Below are 25,168 nucleotides of genomic sequence, written 5' to 3' on the forward strand. Positions count from 1 at the left end.
TAGTGCCTGTCCACCATATTTCAAGAGCTCTGTATTTATCCCATCTTCACCTGTTGCCTTTCTATTATTCATTCTTTTTAGTCAAGCTTCTAATTCCTCCATTTCAATTGGATCTATCTCTCCATATACAATTTCTTCTTCGTCACTTTCCTTTTCATTATTTTCTTTACTATATCAAAGCTGTTTGTAGTGATTTATCCATTCATCTTCTCTTATTATCTGTGTATTGGCTACATCTCTTTCTTAGCTGTTTAAATGTTTAAGTAACTTAAGGGCCATGAGTTGTGTTCCGTGAACATCATGTTCTACACAGCCAGTCAGTTTATCCTAGGATTCTTGGTGGGCTCTTCTTACTAGATCTTTGATTTTGTTGCGTATATTTTTATAAATTTGTCTTTCTTCATCTATTTCTTGCTGTAACATATTTCTGTATGCTTTCTTTTTCTCATTAATTACATTATTAATATCTTCATTCCATACTTTTATTCCCTTCTTTTTTCGATACTTTTTTTGCAACCTAGTACTTCATGACCTACTTTTTAGTAGCTGTCATTATATTTTCCCATTCGTTATTTATATTTTGACTTACTGCCGTGTTTTTTAAATATGCGGATAGTCTATTCTGTTAGAGAATTCTTATACTTTATTCTTGCAATAGATATACCTTAAAAACTTCATTTAATTTGGAAAACGTATTATGTGTCTTTAACGTGTTAAATTTTATGTTACCTTGTTAACATGTTTCTGCCTTCTTAATGGAATGACAAGGGAAACTGAAATAATCAGATAAAATATAACCAAGTAATGGTCTGAGGATATATCACTTCCTCTAAAGATTCTAACATGTTTTAATTGAGGTGATAAGTTCTCGTTCACGATAATATAATCAGTTATCGATCGTTGGCCTCATGCACACAAAGTATATTTATAAATGTCTTACTTTTTTCTGAAGAAGGTATTCATAATCTTTAATTCATTGAAGGTTGCTAGTTGTCTTAATCTATTTCCATTGTTATTGATTGTATCATCTCCAAAACAGCCAATTATATATTTTATTTGCACTTTGCCCACTCTGGCATTTAAATTGGCAACGTAAACAGTATTTTTTGCATTTATCTTTTTCTGCAATTCTTCATAGTATATTTCAACGTCTTCTTTTTTCTCTCATTGGAAGCATTGGAACAGATATTTATATTCTCTTGCTATTTTAAACCACGTTGTTATGACTCAGTCACTCACCCACGTGTAAGAGTTCGATTTATTCGTCCACTTCTTATTTATTAGTACTACAACTCCACTTGCTGCTCTTTGTTTCTGAGGCACTCTTCTATAAATCAAGGTGTAATTCCATATTTCTTGAGATCTGTTGAGTTTCTTTTTTGTTTTGGTTAAAATAACAACATTGGCTTTTGTTTGTTCTATTGCTCTTATCAATTGTATTTCTTTGCAAGCTAAGCTTCTGACATTCCAAATTCCTAAGATTAATTCATCCATTATACCTAACATTTTCCGCACCAGGTCATCTACCATTCTGTCCGTCCAGTGTATTCCTGTGAAACTTTCAAGTAGTAATAAATGTCTGCCAGATGCGTTACCAGTTCTCCATGAAGTAAGATGGAGACAGGGCTGCTGTCTTATGGCCTTCCATTATAGCCATCATTTGTACTACCTCCATAAAAGGATTGCCTCCTCCGCTTTAATACAGTTAAACCATTGAGAAATTTTTTTTTGTGACCCTGAAGATAGGGTTTCATATTTGTCCCCTGGAAAAATGGGTGCCTTATCTGTACATGTGTCTGTTAGGTCTTCTTCATGAAGCAGTAGGCCGTCCAATCTGGAACAGATGCTACTGCTTCCCTAGTTGTGGACTATTCTAAGCTTCCCTAGCAACTGGCAAGCTAGTTAACAAGTCTGGCCGTCTGATTCATTGAGTCAGAGGCCCCCACCACGTCAGCACTGGTTAATTTTGTTAGTAAATTTCTCAAAAGTCGAAGTTTGTATCATCCACCTGGTGATGACACTCCTGGCTAATCCCTAGTGACATCCTTTGGTATTTAAAATATCAACAGTGAAAATTTTCAAGCAATACTTATATAATAGTTGCAGTGAGTAAACACTTTGGCATAGGTCTCTGCTGATATCGTGTATTTGGTAATAATTATGTGCACACATGCGTCATCAACCATTCATCCGTCATTACATTATAATTTGGACAAAATGTTCCACACATACATATCAGTAAAGAATTAACACATATATCATAATGTTGAAAATGATGAGTATCGGTACTGTATTGGTACAGTATAACCCTGATAATACACTTATCAAGGGACTGTGGCCTTAAAGCACTACAACCTTCTGAGTCCAGAGAATATAGTATATTATACCGTACTTCATACATGATTATGATATAAGATGTATGTATAGAGTTCCGAAGTATAGTATAATATACCTGCATTTGTGCCTTAACTGTAACCTGCAGAATTTTTTCAGCATTTTTTCTCATGTCAGTGACTTTTCTGAAGTGTAGAATTATAATGAACTTTAAAAATAAAACAACAAATGTCTCAGGACTCAGGAGGATAAGCAGGACAGCAGTATAGACGGGAAATGATCTATGAACTTGGAAAAACAATTTAGATACCACTTCATAGGAAACATATTATATTGTGTTTTAATTACAATGCAGAATGCAAATACGAGTTCATTTCATATGAAAAAAAAATCATAGATTGTTGTTTGCCGTGTTTTTTTACTACTGTTATGAATAACATTTTCTATGAGATTCAAGTAACTATTGCCAAATTATTTTTCCCCGAACTTACAAAGTCTACTCATTTCACAATTAAGTCGAGGGATAAAAAAATATTCAGAACATTCTTATGATTGTTATTAATATTGGAACCTGTCATATGGACAGCACATCCTCTGTGTTTCGAGACTGTAATCGAACTCAGATAAACGAATGATAATGAACCCCAATGTACAGCTTTTGTGAAAAATGTTAGATAGCATATTTCAAATAACTCCTTGAATATAGTTCCAAATTGAAGGGTACACGGGAATAACGATCAAGGTCCATTTTAGAAAGTTTCGAGAAAAACGAATTTTAAAGTTTAAGCACTTAATACTTTGTTATGTGTGTATTTAATAGAAATTGACGTAGTGGAATGCCAAGAACGACGATTTCTTATTACTAGCTAGACCACATGATAGTACTTCCTTTCCACTATAAGATAGCATTATTAACTCAATTTCGATTTTTGATGGACCTTGATCGTTTTTCCCGTGTACCCTTTAATTGTGATAAGTGTTTTAGTTGGTGGATTTTAAGTACTTTCCTTTGTGTTTGTAGGTTACGGAGGCCTGTCTCTCTCAATTGAGGGCCCCAGCAAGGCGGAGATCCAGTGCAAGGACAATGAAGACGGTACACTAAATATCTCGTATAAGCCCACAGAACCTGGGTACTACATTGTGAATCTCAAGTTTGCTGACCATCACGTGGATGGTTCACCTTTCACTGTTAAGGTATGTACAGCTACATAACTGAAATATAGTTACAGAACTTCTCAGTGTAAGAATCTGTTATTAAAAAATACAAAAAAAGCTCCTCCTCCTTGAGGTCAATTTATTTCAGATATGCGTTTTCCGTTCATTCATTTTTTAAACTTATACGATCGTATTTTAAACCCCAGAAGATACAAACATCGTTAAATACTTTCTAAATCAATTTTGCTTATCATTGGGTTTGCCATGAAAATGTAAGAAAGTAAGAAAGTGAACAGTTATCACAATTTGAGGCCATGGTTTATTCCTTAGGAGCAAACAAAAACAAGCAGTTCAAAATAACTGACTTTTTTTCGTAAAATATTCACATGTTATTAAATGAAGATCACACAGGATGAACAAGGTATGTACTGTTCATTAAGTCAGTTTCGTAAAATTTTCTGTATAGGAATTAGAAATGTAGGCTAATACAGCAGTCAGCTTTGGCTCTAAATAGCTAAGATTTCCTACAATAATCTTACATTGTTCAAGAATATGTGTTATAAATTTGAGTACTATATTATAGACTCAAAGATGGCTTACGTATGTAGTTCTAAATTTCTCTTGTGAAAAGTTTACTAAATTGACGTGATATGTTCTTCGCATATAGTCTTCAAATGCTACTTCAGATGTTTTTAAATACAATTTCAGTTATACGTTTTTCTCACTTTTGTGTTTTTTTATTTTTTGTTCGGAATCCCATAAAACAAATGAAGAGTTCAGAGCCATAGTGGGCCAAGCGCCATTTATTAAAAATGGAGAAAGCAAGGGTTAAAGTTAAGTGAATACCATAGTTTAATGAAGATTGACATATCATTTAGTTTTAATGTGTACACTTTATATTACTTGCTATATGTTTTCATTGAATTATGGTAATAACTTGATTTTAACCCTTGTTTTCTACATCAGTAAATGGTGCTTGGCCCCTATGGTTCTGAATCCTTCAAATAAATTAAATTTTACTGTATCTATATTTATTGTTTTCAGGTTTCAATACAAAATTTGTCAATAGCAGTGCCGGTTTGTGGTATAGTTTATATGTGGTTACATTTAACTTCTTTGTATATATATCTTACATTCTGAAAACTGCCTTCAAACTATGTAAAATAGATTTAAGTAAAGAAAAAAGAATAAGTAACGAAATATGAGAAAGGTGATCACTTTTTCAAAGAATTACTAATAAAACATGCCTATGTACAAAAGTTAAATAAACACTAAAATAACAAGTAATATTGTACGTATATCAGAAATGTTAATTGTAGATTACTTTTCCACTGAAAGCGACAGTGTAATAAACTAATACTAGCGTGTGCGAGAAATGAGTAAGAATTTCTGTCATCTGCCACACCTCGCTGGTCTGAATGCAGGCGAAATTTTGTAGCTGTTGATTGCGGGAAGGTTTAAACGAATTGCTGTTCAAAAAGAATTAATTAAGATGCTTTTCAAAGAAATAATTGAATCATTCAACTAAAAGAATATAGTAAATGTTATGATAGTGCAAATCTGCAACCAAACCAGAAACCTTAACTGTACGGACCCAGAAACAAAATCTGGACCACCTGAATTTTTCAAGTTTCAGTTATATGATACTGTGCATGCTCAGTACAATTGTCTCATACATAAAATAACTCCAGATTTCTCAGCTTTTAATTTTTCTGAATTATTGTTAGAGGCTGTCAGGAGAATGTAGCTTGAATTTAAGTTTAGTACACTATTGCGGATGTTAGTTTAGTATGATTACATTTTGGTATGTCGTGAAAAATATGTTAAAAAATTTTACCCAATAATAAGTTTAATCTTTGCATGTTAAACAAAATCTTAACATTCTGAAGATTGTGTGCAGATTTTGTCTTTTATTTCATATTACGTGGTTACTTTAAATTTAATAAATATCCCATACTATTAATTTACATTACAAAAATTGTTATCATAGAACGAAGTGCATCAGAACCAAGATAACTGTATGTTTGAAGCTTAGAAACAACAATGGACATTACATACCGGTACAGGAAAACATTAATTAAAAAAAAAAAATTGATACAGAATTCTCTGTATATGACAGTAATTCTGCTGTATCAGGAAAAACTTCACGATCTATAGGACATCTTCATTTATATGTAATGTCCTTTTCAATTCTTAAAATCATGTATTACTGTTTTCCCGGAACTTTCTTTATTAACTGTAAGATTTATTGAATTCTTTTTTTGTATTGCAATGTTTTGTTCTGTCCTTCCACCGAGGCTGTAAATTATTTACAGATTTAATTATTTCAAAGTAATTGTATGTTTAGGTTGGTGGAGAGGGCTCAAACAGACAACGTGAGAAGATCCAACGTCAAAGGGAAGCTGTGCCTATTACAGAAGTTGGCAGCGAGTGCAAGTTGACCTTCAAGATGCCAGGCAAGAGAAATACTATTCATTCATTCATTCATTCATTCATTCATTCATTCATTCATTCATTCATTCATTCATTCATTCATTCATTCATTCATTCATAGTTTTCTGCCCATGGGTAGGTCTCTCACTGCAAACTCAGCATTCTCCAATCTTTCCTATTTTCTGTCTTCATTTTAGTCTCTGCAGCCACCAGCATGGCTCAGTCAGTTAAGGCGCCTGCCGGTCTGAAGTTGTGTTCGGGCGCGGGTTCGATCCCCGCTTGGGGTGATTACCTGGTTGGGTTTTTCCCGAGGTTTTCCCCAACCGTAAGGTTAATGCCAGGTAATCTCTGGCGAATCCTCGGCCTCATCTCGCCAAGTGCCATCTTGCTATCACCAATCCCATCGACGCTAAATGACCTAGTAGTTGATACAGCGTCATTAAATAACCAACTAAAAAAAATTTTAGTCTCTGCATAAGATCCATATATCTTAATATCGTCTGTCCTCTGATATCTTCTCCTTCCCTGTGAGTTTTAAAATGCAGGCTATTACCAACAGTATAGACTTGATACAGCTCGTCACAAAAACTTAATTTACAAGAAAAAGTCACTGGTGTAGCTCAGGTAGTAGGCACGTTTGCCTATTGATGTGAAGCTGCACTTGGGCGTGGGTTCGATACCCGCTTGGACTTGTTACCCATTTGATTTTTCTGTAAAGTGAATGTTAAATAGTCACTAGACAAATTCTCGGCCTCATCTCATCAAATACCATTCCTATATCACAAATTTCACAGATGCTAAATAATGTAGTAGTTGATACATCATTAAATAACTGAATAAAAAACTGACTATAAGAGCAATGAAATATCACTTTAAGAAATGCCAGAGTATAGAAATTTCAGTTTTTTTTTTTCGTCTTGCTAAATTACATAATTTTATCGAATAAATTGTACAGGACTTCATACAAAAATAACTAGCGCAGAATAAGTGATATTTTCTTCTAAAATATGTAGAATCTGTTAGAAGTTTTGTTTCATGTGTTAGTAAGTCTATTGTGAGTACTATTTGTAGCTCTGCACACATCCTTTGTGATGTCCTGAAAATGGGACTACCGTATTTTCCGGCATAAAAGAAGTGGGTTTTCTTTGAAAATAGGTCTGAAAAACAGGATGCTTCTTATACATTGATACTGAGTTTGTTAATGGGTCAAAGCTTCATGGGATGTTGTGAAACTTGACACAGTGTTAAATAATTTAAGAAGTGTGGCATTAGTAATGCATTGGATGTTATAGAGGACAGTTTGTTGTATGAGGACTCAGATTCTGATTTGGAAGGGGGTTGCAAGGGAATCTTCATCTAGCTCTGAAGACGAATTTCTGGATTTTGACGAAGAGGATTAATATGTATTTGATGAAAGTAGATCTATGTATTACTTTATATTTGAAATACTGGAAATTCATTATAATATTCAGTGAGACAATTTTTTCCCTTAAAATGTGTTCAAAAAAGGGGGTGCATTTTATGTGTCGAAAAATTAGATAGTACATGATCACGTGTTAGGAACATTCGTACTCTTTGATTTGTTCATGTGGGGATATGTAAAAACAGTGGTGACTGAGAGAAAATCCATGATCTTCGTCACCTGATGTGATAGTACTTGTAATGCGTGATGTGATTTTGCATACTTGGAGGGGAATAGGGTATTTCCTTGATGTCGACAGAGCTAGGAATAGAGATTAACTAAGGCAGGAATTGAAACTTTGTGAGTTTCTATACATTAATAAATAACGCGTATTTTTCCATCTATTATGTTGTTATTTTGAGTATGAAGTCCCGGAAATATTCAGTTGCTCTGTATTAAGTTGTTTATTGGAATTTCATTCCAGTAAATGAATTTTATGGCTCACACAATTTCATTGTTCTGATACATTTTCTACTATTTTAAGAATAGACATTCATGTATTACGAGGTAGGAAAGTTAGGATCTTTTATACTTTATTGTTTGCTTCATATTGAAATAGTATTAATGATATAAGAGGTGTACTTTCTGAAACATACTTCCGAGTAGAAATCACTATTAAAGTTCAAAGTCAAAAAAAATCAATTGAACAAAGTTTACAGAAATGTGCTATAACGTGGTACAATTTTATTGGATTTAACTAGGAATAACATCATTTGACCTGATGGCCACGGTGACTTCTCCTGGAGGAGTAACAGAGGATGCTGAAATCAATGAAGTAGAGGATGGACTGTATGCTGTTCACTTCGTTCCCAAGGAACTGGGTGTCCACACGGTGTCAGTCAAGTACAAGGAAATGCACATCCCAGGTAACTTATAAGCAATTGTTTGAGATTAATTTCTCTCTTTTTATGGACGAGTATTGATTTTTTTATTTATACATGCTCAGACCGTAAATGTAAATTAATGATGGAATAAAATCGTTAAATCACCAACAAAATAACTAATAGTGTGGCATCACCACGTGAAATGTGAACTGGGGAAATTTATTTGTTCTTCAAGATTTGAGTATTGAGAGCCAAGTTTTCTGTTGAAAACATTTTATGTTCTATTATTGTGTCTTTGTTTCGTGTGTTAACTTGTTGAAAGATGCAGTGAAATAAGTCATGGAAGATAATTTTCTTTTGAATGCATGTAAGTAGAATGAAACATCTTAAATGTGCTTGAGAGCTTAGAATTTCCCATTCTTCGACATTTTAATTCAGAGACGGTCTAGAAAAGTTGCTTTTGTTAACCTGTTTTGATTCCTTGGCAATAAAGCCATTTACTCTTACTGTCCACTATAAGAGAGTGATGTAGCAAAAAGTGTAATAAACAGTTTTAATATAGACACTAGCATTGTGTATTACAGTCGCTGTGTCGGTTCAAGTTTGTCGAGTATGGCGAAGTTCCATATTCACTGTTGTTCGCTCTGAAGAAGGAGACCTATCATATTTATTCCTCATTGTTATAAAAATATTACCCACCCCTTCATGATTTAACTGCTTAAGGATTTTAGCACAGATCTTGCAATTAGTTTTTCATATGAAATAAGACAAAGTTGTAATATCTTGGTTGCCTCCCTCATGTTCGAATGTTGCAAGATACTAACAGACACAATATTTTTATGTTATGGTGGTTATATGATCTAAACACAACCCCCATAATGTTTGGAGCATCACACCTGTCCTCGATTAGTGGGTCCATATGACCTAGCTGGAAGGATTGTCAGACAACTTTACCGACCATATCCCCACTTCAACACTTAGGAGACAATTATGCATACCATGGCAGATCAGCATGCTGAAATGGTATTTTCTTCAATTTTCATGGATTAGTTACACTGCCGTGACTCGGTCCCCAGAGCCTCGTTTGTTAAAAACAGATTGCACTATGGGAAGGTTAGGATAGGATATGAGTAGGAGAGGTTTTGGAATGCACTTCACTAGTCCTTGCAACCTGATCTAGAAAAGAACAGAAGTCAAAAACCGTAATTCTATAGGAGAATGTGCTTTCAGTCATTAAAGAAAAAATATTTGAACATGTAAGTCACCTATCTATGTGTGTCTAAGACTACGATCGTCCTACAATTAATATTACTTGGTGAGGAGAATCAATGAAGTACTGGTACTAATAGAAATAATGTTCTTTTTCTTTCTCTATTTGTATTTTTGCTGCTAAACATGAAAATATTTTGTAATCAGTAAATCAAAGCTACTTTTACCCTTCATAGCAGTAAAAATACCATGAATCTCAAGTGAATTGTGATCTATCGATTGGTTGGCTTCCAGTACCTACAGATCTGAATCTTCTATAGACCTTACAGAACTCTGCTAGTGTGATAGTTATGAATTGCATTTGTGAGGTGGAGTAACTTATAATGTGTGATAAATTACTTCCAATAATATAATAAATGACAGTAATTATGTTTAACAGTTAAATATTGACATAGGCCATAGATTTTGTCAGAAAATCACTCACTTGGGTTATTATATTTCATATCGTAAAAGTACAACATAGGTCTCTTAGCTTGAATGCCGTACAGAATAAGCTTTGTAATGGATTTCTATGTTGCTTAAAAATTTGTTACTCTTGGTTGGATTTGAATCTGAATCTTGTATTTCCTGGCGAAAATGGTAATCATTTGACCACAAAGACGAAAGAAGTGAATAACTGCACTTGACGGTGTTTTGTTGTAGGATCACCATTCCAGTTCACCGTCGGACCTCTGAAGGATGGAGGTGCACATCGTGTGCATGCTGGTGGTCCAGGTCTCGAACGTGGTGAGCAGGGCCAACCCTGCGAGTTCAATGTCTGGACTCGTGAGGCAGGAGCTGGTTCCCTTGCCATCTCTGTGGAGGGACCTAGCAAGGCTGGAATTGATTTCAAGGACCGCAAAGATGGCTCATGCTATGTCAGTTACGTCGTGTCTGAACCAGGTGAGTTCATAAAGTGTTTTATTTACTTGGTAGAGTTTCTTGTTATTTTACAATGGAGAAAAGTAATTCTGTCTGTATTCTGTTTCGTGATGATAGAATTTCGTGTTATTTTACAATGGAGAAAAGTAATTCTGTCTGTATTCTGTTTCGTGATGATAGAATTTCGTGTTATTTTACAATGAAGAAAAGTAATTCTGTCTGTATTCTGTTTCGTGATGATAGAATTTCGTCTTCTTTTACAATGGAGAAAAGTAATTCTGTCTGTATTCTGTTTCGTGATGATAGAATTTCGTGTTATTTTACAATGGAGAAAAGTAATTCTGTCTGTATTCTGTTTCGTGATGACCCTAGAGTTGAAGTCAAAAATACCGTATTTACATTGTTACTGCATGAAGAAGAAGCTGTTAAATTTCTCTTTATCTGGAAAAATTAACTTTCTGGAATGAGTAATAACCCTAAGAACTTAAAAAGCTTCTTCCTTCTGGAGATTTACAATTATGAGTGTGTTTTTTAGAGCAGTGGTCTTGAACCTTTTTGTAGACAAAGCATTATATTGAAACCGTGCAATTGCAAGTTGGCTGCATAATTTTTATGGAAGGTACCAGTATCCTGAATGTGTATTCTTATTAGAATAAGAAATAAATGCTAAATCTTCAAAATTAGATATTGTTTTACTTGGTCATTCAACTAGGCTAGTGAAAATACAATAAAATTAACGAGAAGTTTGAAGAGTACAGAGGAAAAACAATCCAAGTCACAGTTCTCATAAGGGTAATGTCATCTAACTCAGTATACAGAGTGGATGGTAACCTCTGCACCAAAATTTAAGAGGTGATTCTACATGTTACATACAACAAAACTTTTATTACACTTTCCCTTCGATGAAGCACTGTTAAACAGGAAAAAAAATAGTCTTTGCCCATTGTTTGCAGCGCTATATTGCGGTAATGGCTCAAGAGAAATTACTGATTGCTATAGAAGCAGATAGGTAAAAATAATCTGAACAGTTAATGTCTTGAATACTTTTTCTGCAAATTAAACCGTTTAGCCATGAATTTAAGTTGAATAATTTCGAAAATCGTTAAAATAAACCTTGCAATGCAGGGCACTGTCACGTCCCACCGAGTACAGCAGAGGGGAAGGGGGAAGATAAGGAGTGGAGGCCGCGCTTGTTTTCAGTAGCCATGATGTTGCCAAATACTTCATAGAAACGATTTCCTCTAAAACAGTGAATGTTAGAGGAAAAACTTGTTTATATTTTTCATATCTCTCCTTATCATCTATTACTAGTTTCATTTTGGTGCAGAAGTTACAATCCACCCTGTATTAATCCGCCATAACAATTATTCCTATATGAGCTACAGAAGAATAAGCAATTAAAGACTTTAAATCAGTCTGATGTATACAAATTAAACTAACTGCAAACTTTAGTGTTGTTTTTATCAAAACTGGTAAAGGAGTATTATCACCACGGATAACTTAGTCATTCTTTCTTACTTTTTAATTAGGAACAACAATAAATTTTGCAGTAATATACTGAATTAGAAGATGACATCACCTGTAAGAGTATTGTGACTTTGATTGTTTTTCCCCCTCTACCCTTCATATGATTATACACTGCATCTGTTTTATTTCTTTATTGCTAAGCAGTACTGTTTGCAGTTGTGCTACAGATTTCGTCATGCAGCCTGAGAAATAGTCGCAAAAGACTGTAAATAGGAACATATCATTACCTCTAATTGTTATTATATTACAAATAAAAATAAAATGCTTATCTTCACTTAAAAACTTTCTACTTAATGTGTTTACAGAATTAAATTTCCAAGGTCACAATATATAGCATCCTTCTATGATTTCAAATTTTCCGGCTAACTAAATTTTCTAACAAATTATGCACTATAGGTCGACGAAGAAATCGACAACTTGGAAAATTCACTTTATTTACTAATATTAGTAACTAGGTACAACAGTTAATTTCGAGAATATCCTGACGGAAAATGTCTCCTTTCCAGGAAATTACTGGACGATTCTTAAAATGTTGATTACTCGAACAAAATGCATACCAAGTGGTCTGCAGAGAATGTTAAAAATCTCTTCTTGATATTATGTATATTTATCACAATATTATATACATATGACTTCAGAAATTTGTCGAAAATTTTCTGTCCCATAAATAGTGTGAGTGTTGATAAAATGTACGGTTTTGCACTGACAGTGTATATGTTCGAATGTTCCAAATATTTCTCATGTTCAAAGATACCCTGATATCAACATAATATAATTTTCATTGACAGTCTATAGTAATCCACGTTTTAAGTGTGGAGGTACTTACCAACTTATATCAAATTGTTTTGGTTACTAATATTATTGTATGTGTCGTTAGCGGTACTGGTAACAACATATATCGTGTAAATCTCCTGATTTAAGTTTCAAAATATTTTGAAATATTGCCATCTTTTAAACTACAGAGAGAGCCTCTAAGGCTGTATTCATAAACATTCTTAGCACTGGCTTCCGGTGGATGATCAGGGAACTAACCAGTGTTAGTGTTATGATATGATATGATATGATATGAATCCTGTACAAGTAACCAGTCAATTGCAGGAGATAGTTTAGCATGCTCGTAGCGCAGGCTAGCGAATTATTGACTGATTTCCATTAATAAGATGCTGGAAATGTCCTCCATCGTGTGTGTTGCTTGATTGCAATATCCGGAACAAATTTCCATTCACAAGTCGAAGATAATCATCTGTAATATTTATAATTTCTATTCTTATGTTTCCTTGAACATAATTTTCGTGGGTTATTTGTATACATATTAGATTTCTTGTATCCCTAAAGAAAATAATTTCAGAGAATAAGATCAGATGACATGGCTGGCCAGACATTATTGATAATTTTCACCCCAAAGATCCTTTCCGGTTCTTGTAAGTACCTACTCACAGTATGAGTATGTGCTGAGTCCTGCTGAAACCAGGCACAGTTTTCTTTTTCTTCTTTTGTCAATTGCAAAATGAATACAGGTAGTAAAATTTGATTTATGTGGACATCACTAGTAACAGTTTGATGGAAGAACACGGGAGGTATAATTATTTTTGGCATTCATTGGCACACAACACAGACACTTTTTGCGGATAAATAAAGAAGAGCGGTCTGTTTTTTCTTGCTGCGACTATGAGACCAATTTAACTGGGGAGAGCATCCACTTCGACCAAGCCATTGCGTGTCCATTACTTGTTACGCGACCTTAGAGACACTCTGTACTACTGTATTGATTTTTAAGTAAATTTTTAGCTCGCCTGAAAAATAAGAAGAAAGTGACATCCATCCTTATGCTTAGAAAGCACAAATTTGATTATCGAAGTTCAGTGCAAAATTATTGCAATAAATACTACAGTAAATATATATATATATATATATATATATATATATATGTTACTTCTAACATTTGCAATCTTTTCTCATATACAAATGCAACTGGTGTGATTAATTTATTTAACGTTTTAGTCCTTACTTTTCTGTAATAAAATAAACATCATAATGTAATGGTGAGATATAAAATGAATCGAAATAATTATAGTCCCGTCGCTCTAATTTCCGGCAGCCAATTGCGTTGCAGGTCGGCAACATTTAAACGTGTGCGTCTTGTGATTCGCTGGTGAAGACATTATTCATTTCTTAAGGCTCGATAAATACTTAATATAATCGCCCGCCATTTTGGCTCTTTCATTGGCGTTCATAGAAAGCACACGAAGACGTTATTTGCCACTCAATTATTTGCTGAATTACAGTGTGTTTGATTTATTATCATAGGAGCTACGACATGATAATGTTTAACAGTGTGGCAAATAGATTCCTCGTATGGTAGCTCGGCAACGAAAGAACAAAAATGGCGAACGATACTACCTATCTAGACTTTATAGAGCCTTCACTTCCTAAGATATAAGCAAAGAGGAGGAGTCACGCTGGGAATAACAACATCGCGACTATAACTTTACACATTCTCCACTTCATCTTTCATGGCATTTACACAATTTCTTAATTAAAACTAAAGAAGAACCTTAGGAAAATGCCTTTCATAAAATTTTTCACATCATTTCAAGTATCAGTTAAATCCATTATTATATTTTATCATGTTTTTTATTTTATTTATTATTATTATTTTATTTATTTATTTATTTATTTTTTTGTAATTTTGAAAAACGTTGAGTGATTTTCATGAAAGTTGAATTGCTATGCCATTGAAGATCACTCAGTATAGTATCGTTTTTCACAAAAGTGGTCTACATCAATTTTGTCTATAAGGATACTTAATTTTCTGTGTTATTTATTTTTTTTTTTTTTTAAATAGTACAGGCTAAAATCGTTGTTAAAATTTTAATTTTTGCACGTTTTAATCTCTTAGGCCAGTTTACAATTTAGATTTTTCTTTCCAATCCCATTTCATAATTACCGTACTCACTTCCATCTTGTCACTCCGATAATACTTAAAAATGTGTTAAGTTGAGAATGTCTATAAAGTAATGCTATTGGCTTTTTATCACTCTTTTGGTATCGTACATGAACTGTTGTCACTCTATTTAATGACGTAAAGTTAATTAAAATAACTATCATGAATATAACAGTATAAACTAATTCATTACCAAAATAATTCATTCTTCAGTCGTGCTTGGTTTATAGTCAGTAATACAGTGTCCACAGTACAACTTATATGCGAAGGATCAGAGTGTGGATTGTGTAAAGATTGTCTGCAGATTGAACGGTTTCTTGATCTGCTCTGGGTCTCTTAGTTGTGTTCTTTCCTGATCATGGGTTGGGCATTTCAGAGTATGAAAATAAGGGACATTTACTTCTGTTAAGTTACTCATAGCTACAGTGTAATACAGTGAGCCCCAGTATTTCTGTCGACCAAATAGCAGCCTCTGCTGCTTGTACCAGTAATTCATGACACTTCACCAGATTAAAAGTTACATACCATTTTATATTAAAAGCATTCGGTACTCGGCCTAAACACAGTAGCTACTGGTAGTGTTACCCATCTTTTGTGACACATAACTGACATCACAACATTCACAGAACCTGTTTCATTAAACCTTACTCTCTATATTTTTTTAATTGTTTTTCTAGACAGGACTGGGTGACCAGGAAATTTACGTCTAAAGTTTTCTCTTCTTCCGCAACATGATTCCTTTTGCCATATATACATTTTCAAAATGTGTACATGTTAACGCACTGAATATGTAACCATTGCAAAAAACAAGATAAACTACACTTAATCTTAGCTAAGTCATTACGTGCATTTATTGCCTCTTTTCAATGACAGACTGCAGACTTATTTTTTTTCTTGTACGGAAGAGGGACCCGAAGGCTTACACTATATCTTGATGCTTATTCTGCTTACCATTCCTATTCTGTGAATGGCGAACAGCTGTGCTCTTGTACAAGTACAGCATGTCGCACCATGAACAACCTGGACTATGGTGTGGATGATGATAGTATGTGAATTAATGATGGCGAAATGAGTCCGAGGTCCAACGCCGAAAGTTACCCAGCAATTCTACTTCAATTGGTTGAGGGAAAACCCCGGAAAAAACCCCAACCAGGATTTGAACCTGGGCCTGCTTGTTTCACGGTCAGATGTGCTGTTACTCCACAATGGTGGACTACGAACTTAAGATAATTTCAGGGGATGGGGATTCACCAATCGTGCAAATTTTATGTGGTGTTCTCTCTCTTGACATGTACACAAAAAAGCTGATACCTAAAGGATAACATGAACACCAGTCAGGAGTGACGAAATAAGCTAAGTATAAGGGGAGTCTCCAGTCATGCAGAGAATGAGAGAGCTCGTGAGAATAATACAATTGGCATCTTTAGTGGTTAGTCCTAAAATAGTTGTGTCCAATTTTGAAAACTTTTTACATTTATTAATATAACATAGGACGTAAATTTTAATCCCGTGAATAGCAGCGGTAGCAGAGGGGGATCTGTTTCTGGTTGGCTGACGAAACACCAGGAATGTTTGCTGGGACTCCATGTAGCCTACATTAAATTTATAAATGTTTTCACTTCAAAACATTTGAGAGATATCCTAGCAACTATTAGGCTGTTGTGTTACTCTGAAAAATATTTCATTGTGTTACAGATTTTTTTTTGGATTTTTGCATATTGTCATAGATGAACAGACATCTGTTTTGAAGTTAAGACTCCCCATAGCTTTTTAATCATGATGGAAGACAGGAATGCATTTCCATGATCCATTCTATGAAATCCAACAAATAGCTTTCCACTTTTCCTGCCTTCTATTATGATGTAGCAGGTATATAACTTAGAAATATTAGATATGTCTGCATATCTATGACGTGATGTAAATTCCTAGGAATCTCGCACCATGTTGAATTCCGTAAAAGGCTCAAATCATAATTATTAGTTGATTGGGTGGTCTGTCTTCAATTTCCTAAGCTGTCATCTTATAAGGTTTTACTGAACTCTGAAAATCTGGCAGTCTCTGATTCATGTTTGAGGTGGAGCAATACCTCTGATAATAATATGATTGTTGCAGATGATATTTAACAGAGTTTAATTTTAATGAGGTTGGAAATAGCTGTTAAATTTAGCCTGGAATTAGTACAGTTTCATGCCTTGGAAGTGTGACATAAGAATCCTCCTAGCTTTACTTCCTCTCCTATAAAAGCCATGTTTAAGATTCTTAATCATTCTTAGTCAAACACGGATATTTAAACCTCAGTTTTAATGTGAAATATAACCACTTGACCACCAGAGACTATTTTGACAAAGTAGATGAAGTCAATAATAATTTACGTGATCATTTGAAATGTCAATTCTCTGTTGTATTTACTGTACATTACAGAATTTTATCTGCAACTTATAGCGTGAAAAATTACAAAGATTTTCTCAGACTTGTAGTCTTAGTTTGATGTTCTTATTTTCTTTCTTAATCCATGATAGTTTCCTACATGGTAATATTGATTATAGCTGTTAATAATGCTATAAGTCGGTAGACATCTTGATCATCCGAATGCTGTGTTCTGTGTAATGATTTGAATCGTAAGTTAGTAAGTTATAGAACTAGATGTGAGAAATGTAAGAAAATTCGAAATATTAAGTACGATAAAACTGTTGTGTGGAGCAAATTTTCTGACATCAAGTGCTTTACTTACTCTAGATTTCAAATAATGATAGGTGAATATATTTTAAAAGAAAATAAGCAAGTGATATTTCGTTGAGACTGCAATGTTTTATGTGGAAAATGCGTGAAGTTTTTTTGTGTTACTGGATTTACAAAAGTGTATGTGAATGTGTACGTACAGTATATGTATGTAGAAAGTTTTGCTTGTGTACCAACATGGATCTGTCAGATTGTGAATTTCAGATGACTGCTATGGGATTAAAAGTGCTGGTTTAAAGACATAAATTTTTCATTTATGTCAATTGTGAGTCCATTTGCATAAACCTCTTGAATTAAAATATACTAAATAGAATAGGTTCAGACACAGTGTCTGTTCGGTCTAAGCACTTTATTCCCAATTAAAAGGCGGAGTTAATTAAATAGTTCTGGAAACTTGATCAGTTTCAAAAGCAGGCACACAATCCCTTCTGTTATTATTCTTCATCTCGGATTAATGATACTGGTACTTTCTGAGGAACAGTAAATCACATTCATCAGTTTCATGTTAGGCAGTTTCTTATCCTAGCCCCCATACATTGTAATTTACGTTTATGAATTTAATACTTGCTTATAATCATGTAACATTAAAAAAAATTAATTATAGAGCCCTCTCTTCTTGTCCCTTACCATCCTGTCCCCTTCCCCTCTACAACGAAATAACTGACTGATAAATTTCGAACTATGATTTTCGTATGTCAGCCACCTGTGAATTTTTTCAAGATCAACAAACTGGCAGATACAGGGTGGTACACGAATGTCATACCATTTATTTTACACGTAACACATTGATTTGTATTAAACCTTTACAATATTATACAGAATTAATAATTAGGATTTGGAATTTTATCTCTAATGCAGAACATGTTCCATATGACCGCCGTTTTGCCTCACAACCTCTTGCAAACAAACCCTTACATTCGTCACCACTTTTCGACACAAGTCTTCAGATAGCACATGACACAAGTCCACTAGAAGGGCTCTGAGCTACACCACATTTTCTGGCCTCCTTTGGTAGACTTTCTCTTTTAAATAATAACGGAAGTGCGCACAATGTGCAGGATAATATATTATTTTAGCTTTCGCTGCTGCAGAACTTGGTCAGTGAAACTAATCGGTTTTTACACTCCATCACATGGTATCTTCCACATAGTTCGTCACAAAGTAAACACATGCACTCTTCGTTCGGGTCGTGAAAGCTGGTGTTGCGGCATATTTTGAAGTGGAAGCCGTGGGTCGCGAATCTGGTCACCAGGTGTGTCTGTAGGTAGTTGGCCTCCTTCCAGTCCTCTCTGGCCATGGCGTCCGTGACGTAGAACTTCTCCCATATTTCTGCTTTCTTATGTTGGTGTTCGAGGACGGTGCTCTCGTATGCTGATGTTGATGGCAGTAGAAATTGCAACCGTAGGTCTTCTAGTAACATAGGTTCCCTGGTTAGCTCATAGACGATTCTGGATGGTGCAAATCTGGACAGGCCAAGTACCCGTTTCAGATATGTCGCTTTCACTTTCTCGAGGTCCTTCAGGTTACTTTTAGTGAGGTATTGCCAGACGATTTCGAGGCCATATGTGATGATAGGCACTATTTTAACCGTGAAGATTTTCATCGCCGTTTCCAACGAGATCCTGGTTAGGTACTGAATGTCATTCATGGCGATCATTGCCCCTGCCACTCTGTCTTTGATGTGGGCTGTGTATGTCGATCCATTTTGTTGCAGGGTTATCCCCAGGTATTTAAAAGTCTTTACGTTGGTCAGTGGCTCGCCCTCCAGGTATAGCACGTCTGCTGCCGCTTGTTTTCCCCCTCTTTTGAACGTCATCGCCACTGTTTTTGTCCTGTTTAAAGTGAGGTCATTTCCTCTGGCCCATTCTACCAATCTGTCGAGTGCTCCTTGCAATGTATTTCGTGATGTGGATGCCATGACCATATCATCTGCATACAGATAAGTCGCCAGTCCTTCTGCTTTCGTTGCCTCTACTACGTCGTGTGTCGCTATGTTGAACAACAGGGGACTGAGCGGATCCCCTTGAAGAACTCCTGTTGTCTGGTCTATTGGTATTGGCACTGTTATTGTGTCGTCGATCCGAATACTATTCTCCATCAAGATGTCCCTTATCAGTTTGGCTATGGGGTTTCTCCTTCCTATCAGGTTCTCTAGTTTGGCTATGAGTTTTGTTCTATTGATTGTGTTGAACGCTTTTGTGTAGTCCACAAACACCGTGTAGAGTTTCCCCTTCGGGTCGTGGAGCGCTTCAGATATGTCGCTTTCACTTTCTCGAGGTCCTTCAGGTTACTTTTAGTGAGGTATTGCCAGACGATTTCGAGGCCATATGTGATGATAGGCACAATTTTAACCGTGAAGATTTTCATCGCCGTTTCCAATGAGATCCTGGTTGGGTACTGAATGTCATTCATGGCGATCATTGCCCCTGCCACTCTGTCTTTGATGTGGGCTGTGTATGTCGATCCATTTTGTTGCAGGGTTATCCCCAGGTATTTAAAAGTCTTTACGTTGGTCAGTGGCTCGCCCTCCAGGTATAGCACGTCTGCTGCCGCTTGTTTTCCCCCTCTTTTGAACGTCATCGCCACTGTTTTTGTCCTGTTTAAAGTGAGGTCATTTCCTCTGGCCCATTCTACCAATCTGTCGAGTGCTCCTTGCAGTGTATTTCGTGATGTGGATGCCATGACCATATCATCTGCATACAGATAAGTCTTCAGTCCTTCTGCTTTCGTTGCCTCTGCTACGTCGTGTGTCACTATGTTGAACAACAGGGGACTGAGCGGATCCCCTTGAAGAACTCCTGTTGTCTGGTCTATCGGTGTTGACACTGTTATTGTGTCGTCGATCCGAATACTATTCTCCATCAAGATGTCCCTTTTCAGTTTGGCTATGGGGTTTCTCCTTCCTATCAGGTTCTCTAGTTTGGCTATGAGTTTTGTTCTATTGATTGTGTCGAACGCTTTTGTGTAGTCCACAAACACCGTGTAGAGTTTCCCCTGCGGGTCGTGGAGCGCTTCTTTTATATTTTCTTGGAGGCATTCCACGGCTTGTATTGTGGAGCGGTTCTTTCTGAAACTAAATTGTTCTACTGGTATATGATGGTCTACTAGTGCTGTTATTCTTTCTGCGACGAGTTTCGTCAGTATTTTCAGGAGTGTGCATTCCAGAGCAATGCCTCTGTATGTATGAGGGTCACTAGCGTTGCCTTTCCCCTTATATAGCGTTTTAATCCTCGATGTTAGAAATCCCCATAAAAAGAAATTGCACGGATTAATATCCGGGCTATGAGGCGGCCTTATTTTGCCGCAACCATGTCGTTCAGGAAACCGATGTGACATCACACGAAGATCAAACATCTCGTGCAGGTAATCCAGAACGGTGTTTGCAGTGTGTGGATGGACTCCATCCTGCATGAACCACTGTGTTTCCATAGGGAGACATTCTGCCATGAGATGGGGAATAAAACTGCTTTCCAGCATGGTTTTGTATTGAACTTTGTTGACAGGTTCATCGAAGAAAATTGGACCGATGATTCCGTGACTGGAAATTGTGGCCCATACAGAAACTTTTGCCCCAAACATTTCTTTTTCATGCAGTATGCGAGGAGGTTCCCTCACCCAGAATCGAACATTTTGTTTATTCACAACACCATTCACATGAAGGTAGGCCTCGTCTGTAAACCATGTGTTGTGGAGCACAGCCTCTTCTTCCATTGCCCACAACGCAATTTGTAGCCTCCGCTCCTCATCTCTCTCTGTAAGTTTATGCAGAACGGTAATTTTGTAGGGATACAATTTAAGATCTGAATGCATGATCCTTTGCACTGACTGACGACCGATTCCCAACACGGCAGAAGCCCTCCTTGTTGATTTAGAGGGACCTGGAGTCAAAGCCACGCGAACCACTTCGATGTGTTCAGGCATACGGACACTAGTGCATCGCGGCCGCTTTTTTTTCCAACACAGAACCCTTAGTTTCAAACTTTTGGGACAATCTGTAAATTGTCTGCTTGCTAGGAACCCATCTTGTATTAAAGTGAGGACGAAAACGTCTCTGAGTCCTCACAAGTCTCTTCGTTTTGGCGAGAAACAGAACAACTTTCACCTTGTGTTCAACAGTCAATCGCCCATTGTCTGCCATTTCACAAATTGATGTTTATGCTCGTAGCTGTGGTTACATCCGAAATTGTTATGCTACCTATCGGATTTTCCATGAATTTCGGCATCCACTAGCACAGTTAGAAATATCGAAACTACAGTATTAAAATTTTAATGAGATAATTAAATGGTATGACATTTCGTGTGCCACTCTGTACATACATACAGTACCTGGCCACATTATTATAATCACTCACATTTTTACTATACTTTACATATTATTTCCTCATTCGAACTGTGGTTTCCTTTCTTAAGCAGAATTCACATTACATATTTAATTTTTAAAGAATATTAAGTAAAATTACAATTATAACAATGTTAACTCAAGAAATATTGATAAATAACCAACCACACCTCATTTTTACAGAATTTTCAGTATTTCGTTCGGCCTCGTTTGGCTTTAATTACAGCTTCAGTTCTCTTTGGCATGCTTACAATACACTTCTGTATTATTTCCTGGATCCTCTCATTGTGATTCCAATCATGTATCAGCCTTTCAATAAGTCGAACTCTGGTAGGAATAAATTCTTTTGCCATCTCTCTTTTTACGAGTGCCCAGACGTTCTCAATGGGATTCAAATCCGGTGAGTTTCCTGGCCATGGCAAAATGGAATGTTTTTGGAAGCCAGAAACGTTTTGACTCTCCTAGCAGTGTGGCAAGGTGCACCATCTTGCAAAAAAATATATTTCTCCCCATTTGGGAACCATTCGTTCAGCTGAGGGATAAGCCTGTTTTCTCATACCTGGATATATTGAGCTTGTTTCATTGTTCCCTGAACAATGTAGAGTCGTCCTGAACCTTTGCCTCATATCACAGACCATATCATGACTGTTATTGGATGTTTAACTGTGTTAACCAGGCATCCGGGAGCAAACTTTTCTCCCTTTCGTCGACGAACAAACATTGTTTTGTCCATCAAACACTGAAAGGTTGATTCATAGGAGAAGCACACCTGAAAATTGGCAAAGAAACTGATAAAAACTCTAAATTTTGTATTTTTAAATACAGTATTTAATACTTAAAGACAAAATTTAGAGTTTTTATCAGTTTCTTTGACAATTTTCAGGTTGGCTTCTCCTATGAATCAACCTTTCAGTGTTTGATGAACAAAAGAATGTTTGTTCGTCGACGAAAGAGAGAAAATTTTGCTCCTGGATGCCTGGTTAACACAGTTAAACACCCAATATCAGTCATGATATGGTCTGTGATATCAGGAAAAGGTTCAGGACGACTCTACGTTGTTCAGGGAATAATGAAACAAGATCAATATATCCAGGTATGAGAAAACAGGTTTATCCCTCAGCTGAACGAATGGTTCCCAAATGGGGAGAAATATATTTTTTTTGCAAGATGGTGCACCTTGCCACACTGCTAGGAGAGTCAAAACGTTTCTGGCTTCCAAAAACATTCCACTTTGCCATGGCCAGGAAACTCACCGGACTTGAATCCCATTGAGAACGTCTGGGCACTCGTAAAAAGAGAGGTGGCAAAAGAATTTATTACTACCAGAGTTCGACTTACTGACAGGCTGATACATGTTTGGAATCACAATGAGAGGATCCAGGAAATAATACAGAAGTGTATTGTAAGCATGCCAAAGAGAACTGAAGCTGTAATTAAAGCCAAACGAGGTCGAACGAAATACTGAAAATTCTGTAAAAATGAGGTGTGGTTGGTTATTTATCAAAATGTCTTGAATTAACATTGTTATAATTGTAATTTTACTTAATATTGTTTAAAAATTAAATATGTAATGTGAATTGTGCTTAAGAAAGGAAACTAGAGTTCAAATGGGGAAGTAATTTGTTAAGTATAGTAAATATGTGAGTGATTATAATAATGTGGCCAGGTACTGTAAACCAAACACAATCGTTTTTCAGATAGTTGTAAAAAAAATTAGACATCTCATTAAAGGAAAATGGATTCAAATCCGAGCTAAGTCAAGTGGAGTTTTGGTGAAGAAGAGGTCAGTGTTATGGTAGATATTTGCGGAGTACTCCTGTTTCCCCTTCCAACATTTCACTACTTATTAATTCACTGTTATCCATAGAATGAAATAGAAGGACAAAATAATTTTGTCCCCTTGAAGTACTCCTGGATCTGATGATCAGCAACAATGCAACAATTACCAACCACGAAAGCTGCTTTGGATTTGGTTCAGTGGTTCTAGTGATAAGTCATTAATACTCATGTTTTATGTTGCCAATAGTATCTGCATTTAGTGTTTCAAGATTTCATAGTAACTGATTCAGCCACGTTAAAAGTATAATTCAGCTTGCGCTTACAAATATTGTTTGGTTGATGACTGTATCAAGAAATATTACGTGAAATCACGTTAATGTTACGATTTAAGTGTAAGTAAAAGCACAGTAATTTAGTCATCTTGTGTAGCTACATACTTATATTCAAAGAAATTAGTTTCACCTTTTATATTATTGATGCTACATAATGAAGAAATCATATGTGACATTCAGCATAGGCTTACATGTCCACACCTGTGGAGTAACAGTTAGCGCATCTAGCCGCGAAATCAGATGGCCCGGGTTCGATTCCCAGTCGGGGCAAGTTACCTGGTTGAGGTTTTTTCCGGGGTTTTCCCTCAACCCAATATGAGCAAATGCTGGGTGTTGGACCTTGGACTCATTTCAGCGGCATTATCACCTTCATCTCATTCAGACGCTAAATAACCTAAGCTGTTGATAAAGCATCGTAAAATAACTTACTAAAATAAAAAAAAAAAATAGGCTTATATTATTCAAAAATGTGTGGTCCAACCGATGGCCTGCTTGCCACATGCAGCCCTCAGTTTCCCTTTCTCTGGCCCTCGACTGTACATAATAACCAATATCCAATATTTAGTGGGCAAATCATTATGCTCAACAAATGAGGTAAGACAGAGTTTGAACTCAGATAATATTCCGTGTTTTGTGCTTATATTGTTTTTGTTTTTATGAAAAGAAGTGACAATTTTTAAGAATATACTGACATTAAAAATTCAGGTGTAAAATTCTCCAGTGGAATCAAAAGTGAATTGGATTATACCAGTTTCATACAATATGTACTTTAATAATAATAATAATAATAATAATAATAATAATAATGATTTATTTTAGCTGGCAGAGTTAAGGCCGTAAGGCCTTCTCTTCCACTCAACCAGCAAAAAGTGTATATACATATGCATGAACTTACAAAGAATCCAACAATTTGATTGAGATGAGAGTTACATGTATACAAAAGTTATTTACAAATTAAACAACAAAATACTATGAACTATTAATTAAACACTGAAATAAACTGTGTAGCAGAATTAAACTAAAATACATAGAATGTTAATATATTTCAAATAATATTAGATAATAGAAAGAGATTATTACGAGACAATTAAAATACAGCACAATCAGGATGATGTCTAAAGAAAAAAGTAACAATGTAGTCAGTGATAGTTTAAATCAGTATGATTGGAG

The 25,168-nt window shown here is 35.6% G+C and overlaps 1 protein-coding gene across 2 annotated transcripts in view; it reads left to right on the forward strand.

Annotated features, from left to right (window-relative positions):
* Positions 1 to 25,168, forward strand: part of cher (filamin protein cher) — a 1,020,924-nt gene that overhangs the window by 961,875 nt on the left and 33,881 nt on the right. For both annotated transcript variants that reach the window (XM_069837665.1, XM_069837667.1), the window contains 4 exons: positions 3,356 to 3,528; positions 5,837 to 5,945; positions 8,086 to 8,250; positions 10,120 to 10,359. In XM_069837665.1, the coding sequence (XP_069693766.1) occupies positions 3,356 to 3,528; positions 5,837 to 5,945; positions 8,086 to 8,250; positions 10,120 to 10,359 (687 nt within the window). The remainder of the gene's footprint in view (positions 1 to 3,355; positions 3,529 to 5,836; positions 5,946 to 8,085; positions 8,251 to 10,119; positions 10,360 to 25,168) is intronic.

The sequence above is a fragment of the Periplaneta americana genome, chromosome 10 (assembly GCF_040183065.1).
Source record: "Periplaneta americana isolate PAMFEO1 chromosome 10, P.americana_PAMFEO1_priV1, whole genome shotgun sequence".
In the NCBI taxonomy this organism is placed as follows: Eukaryota; Metazoa; Arthropoda; class Insecta; order Blattodea; family Blattidae; genus Periplaneta; species Periplaneta americana.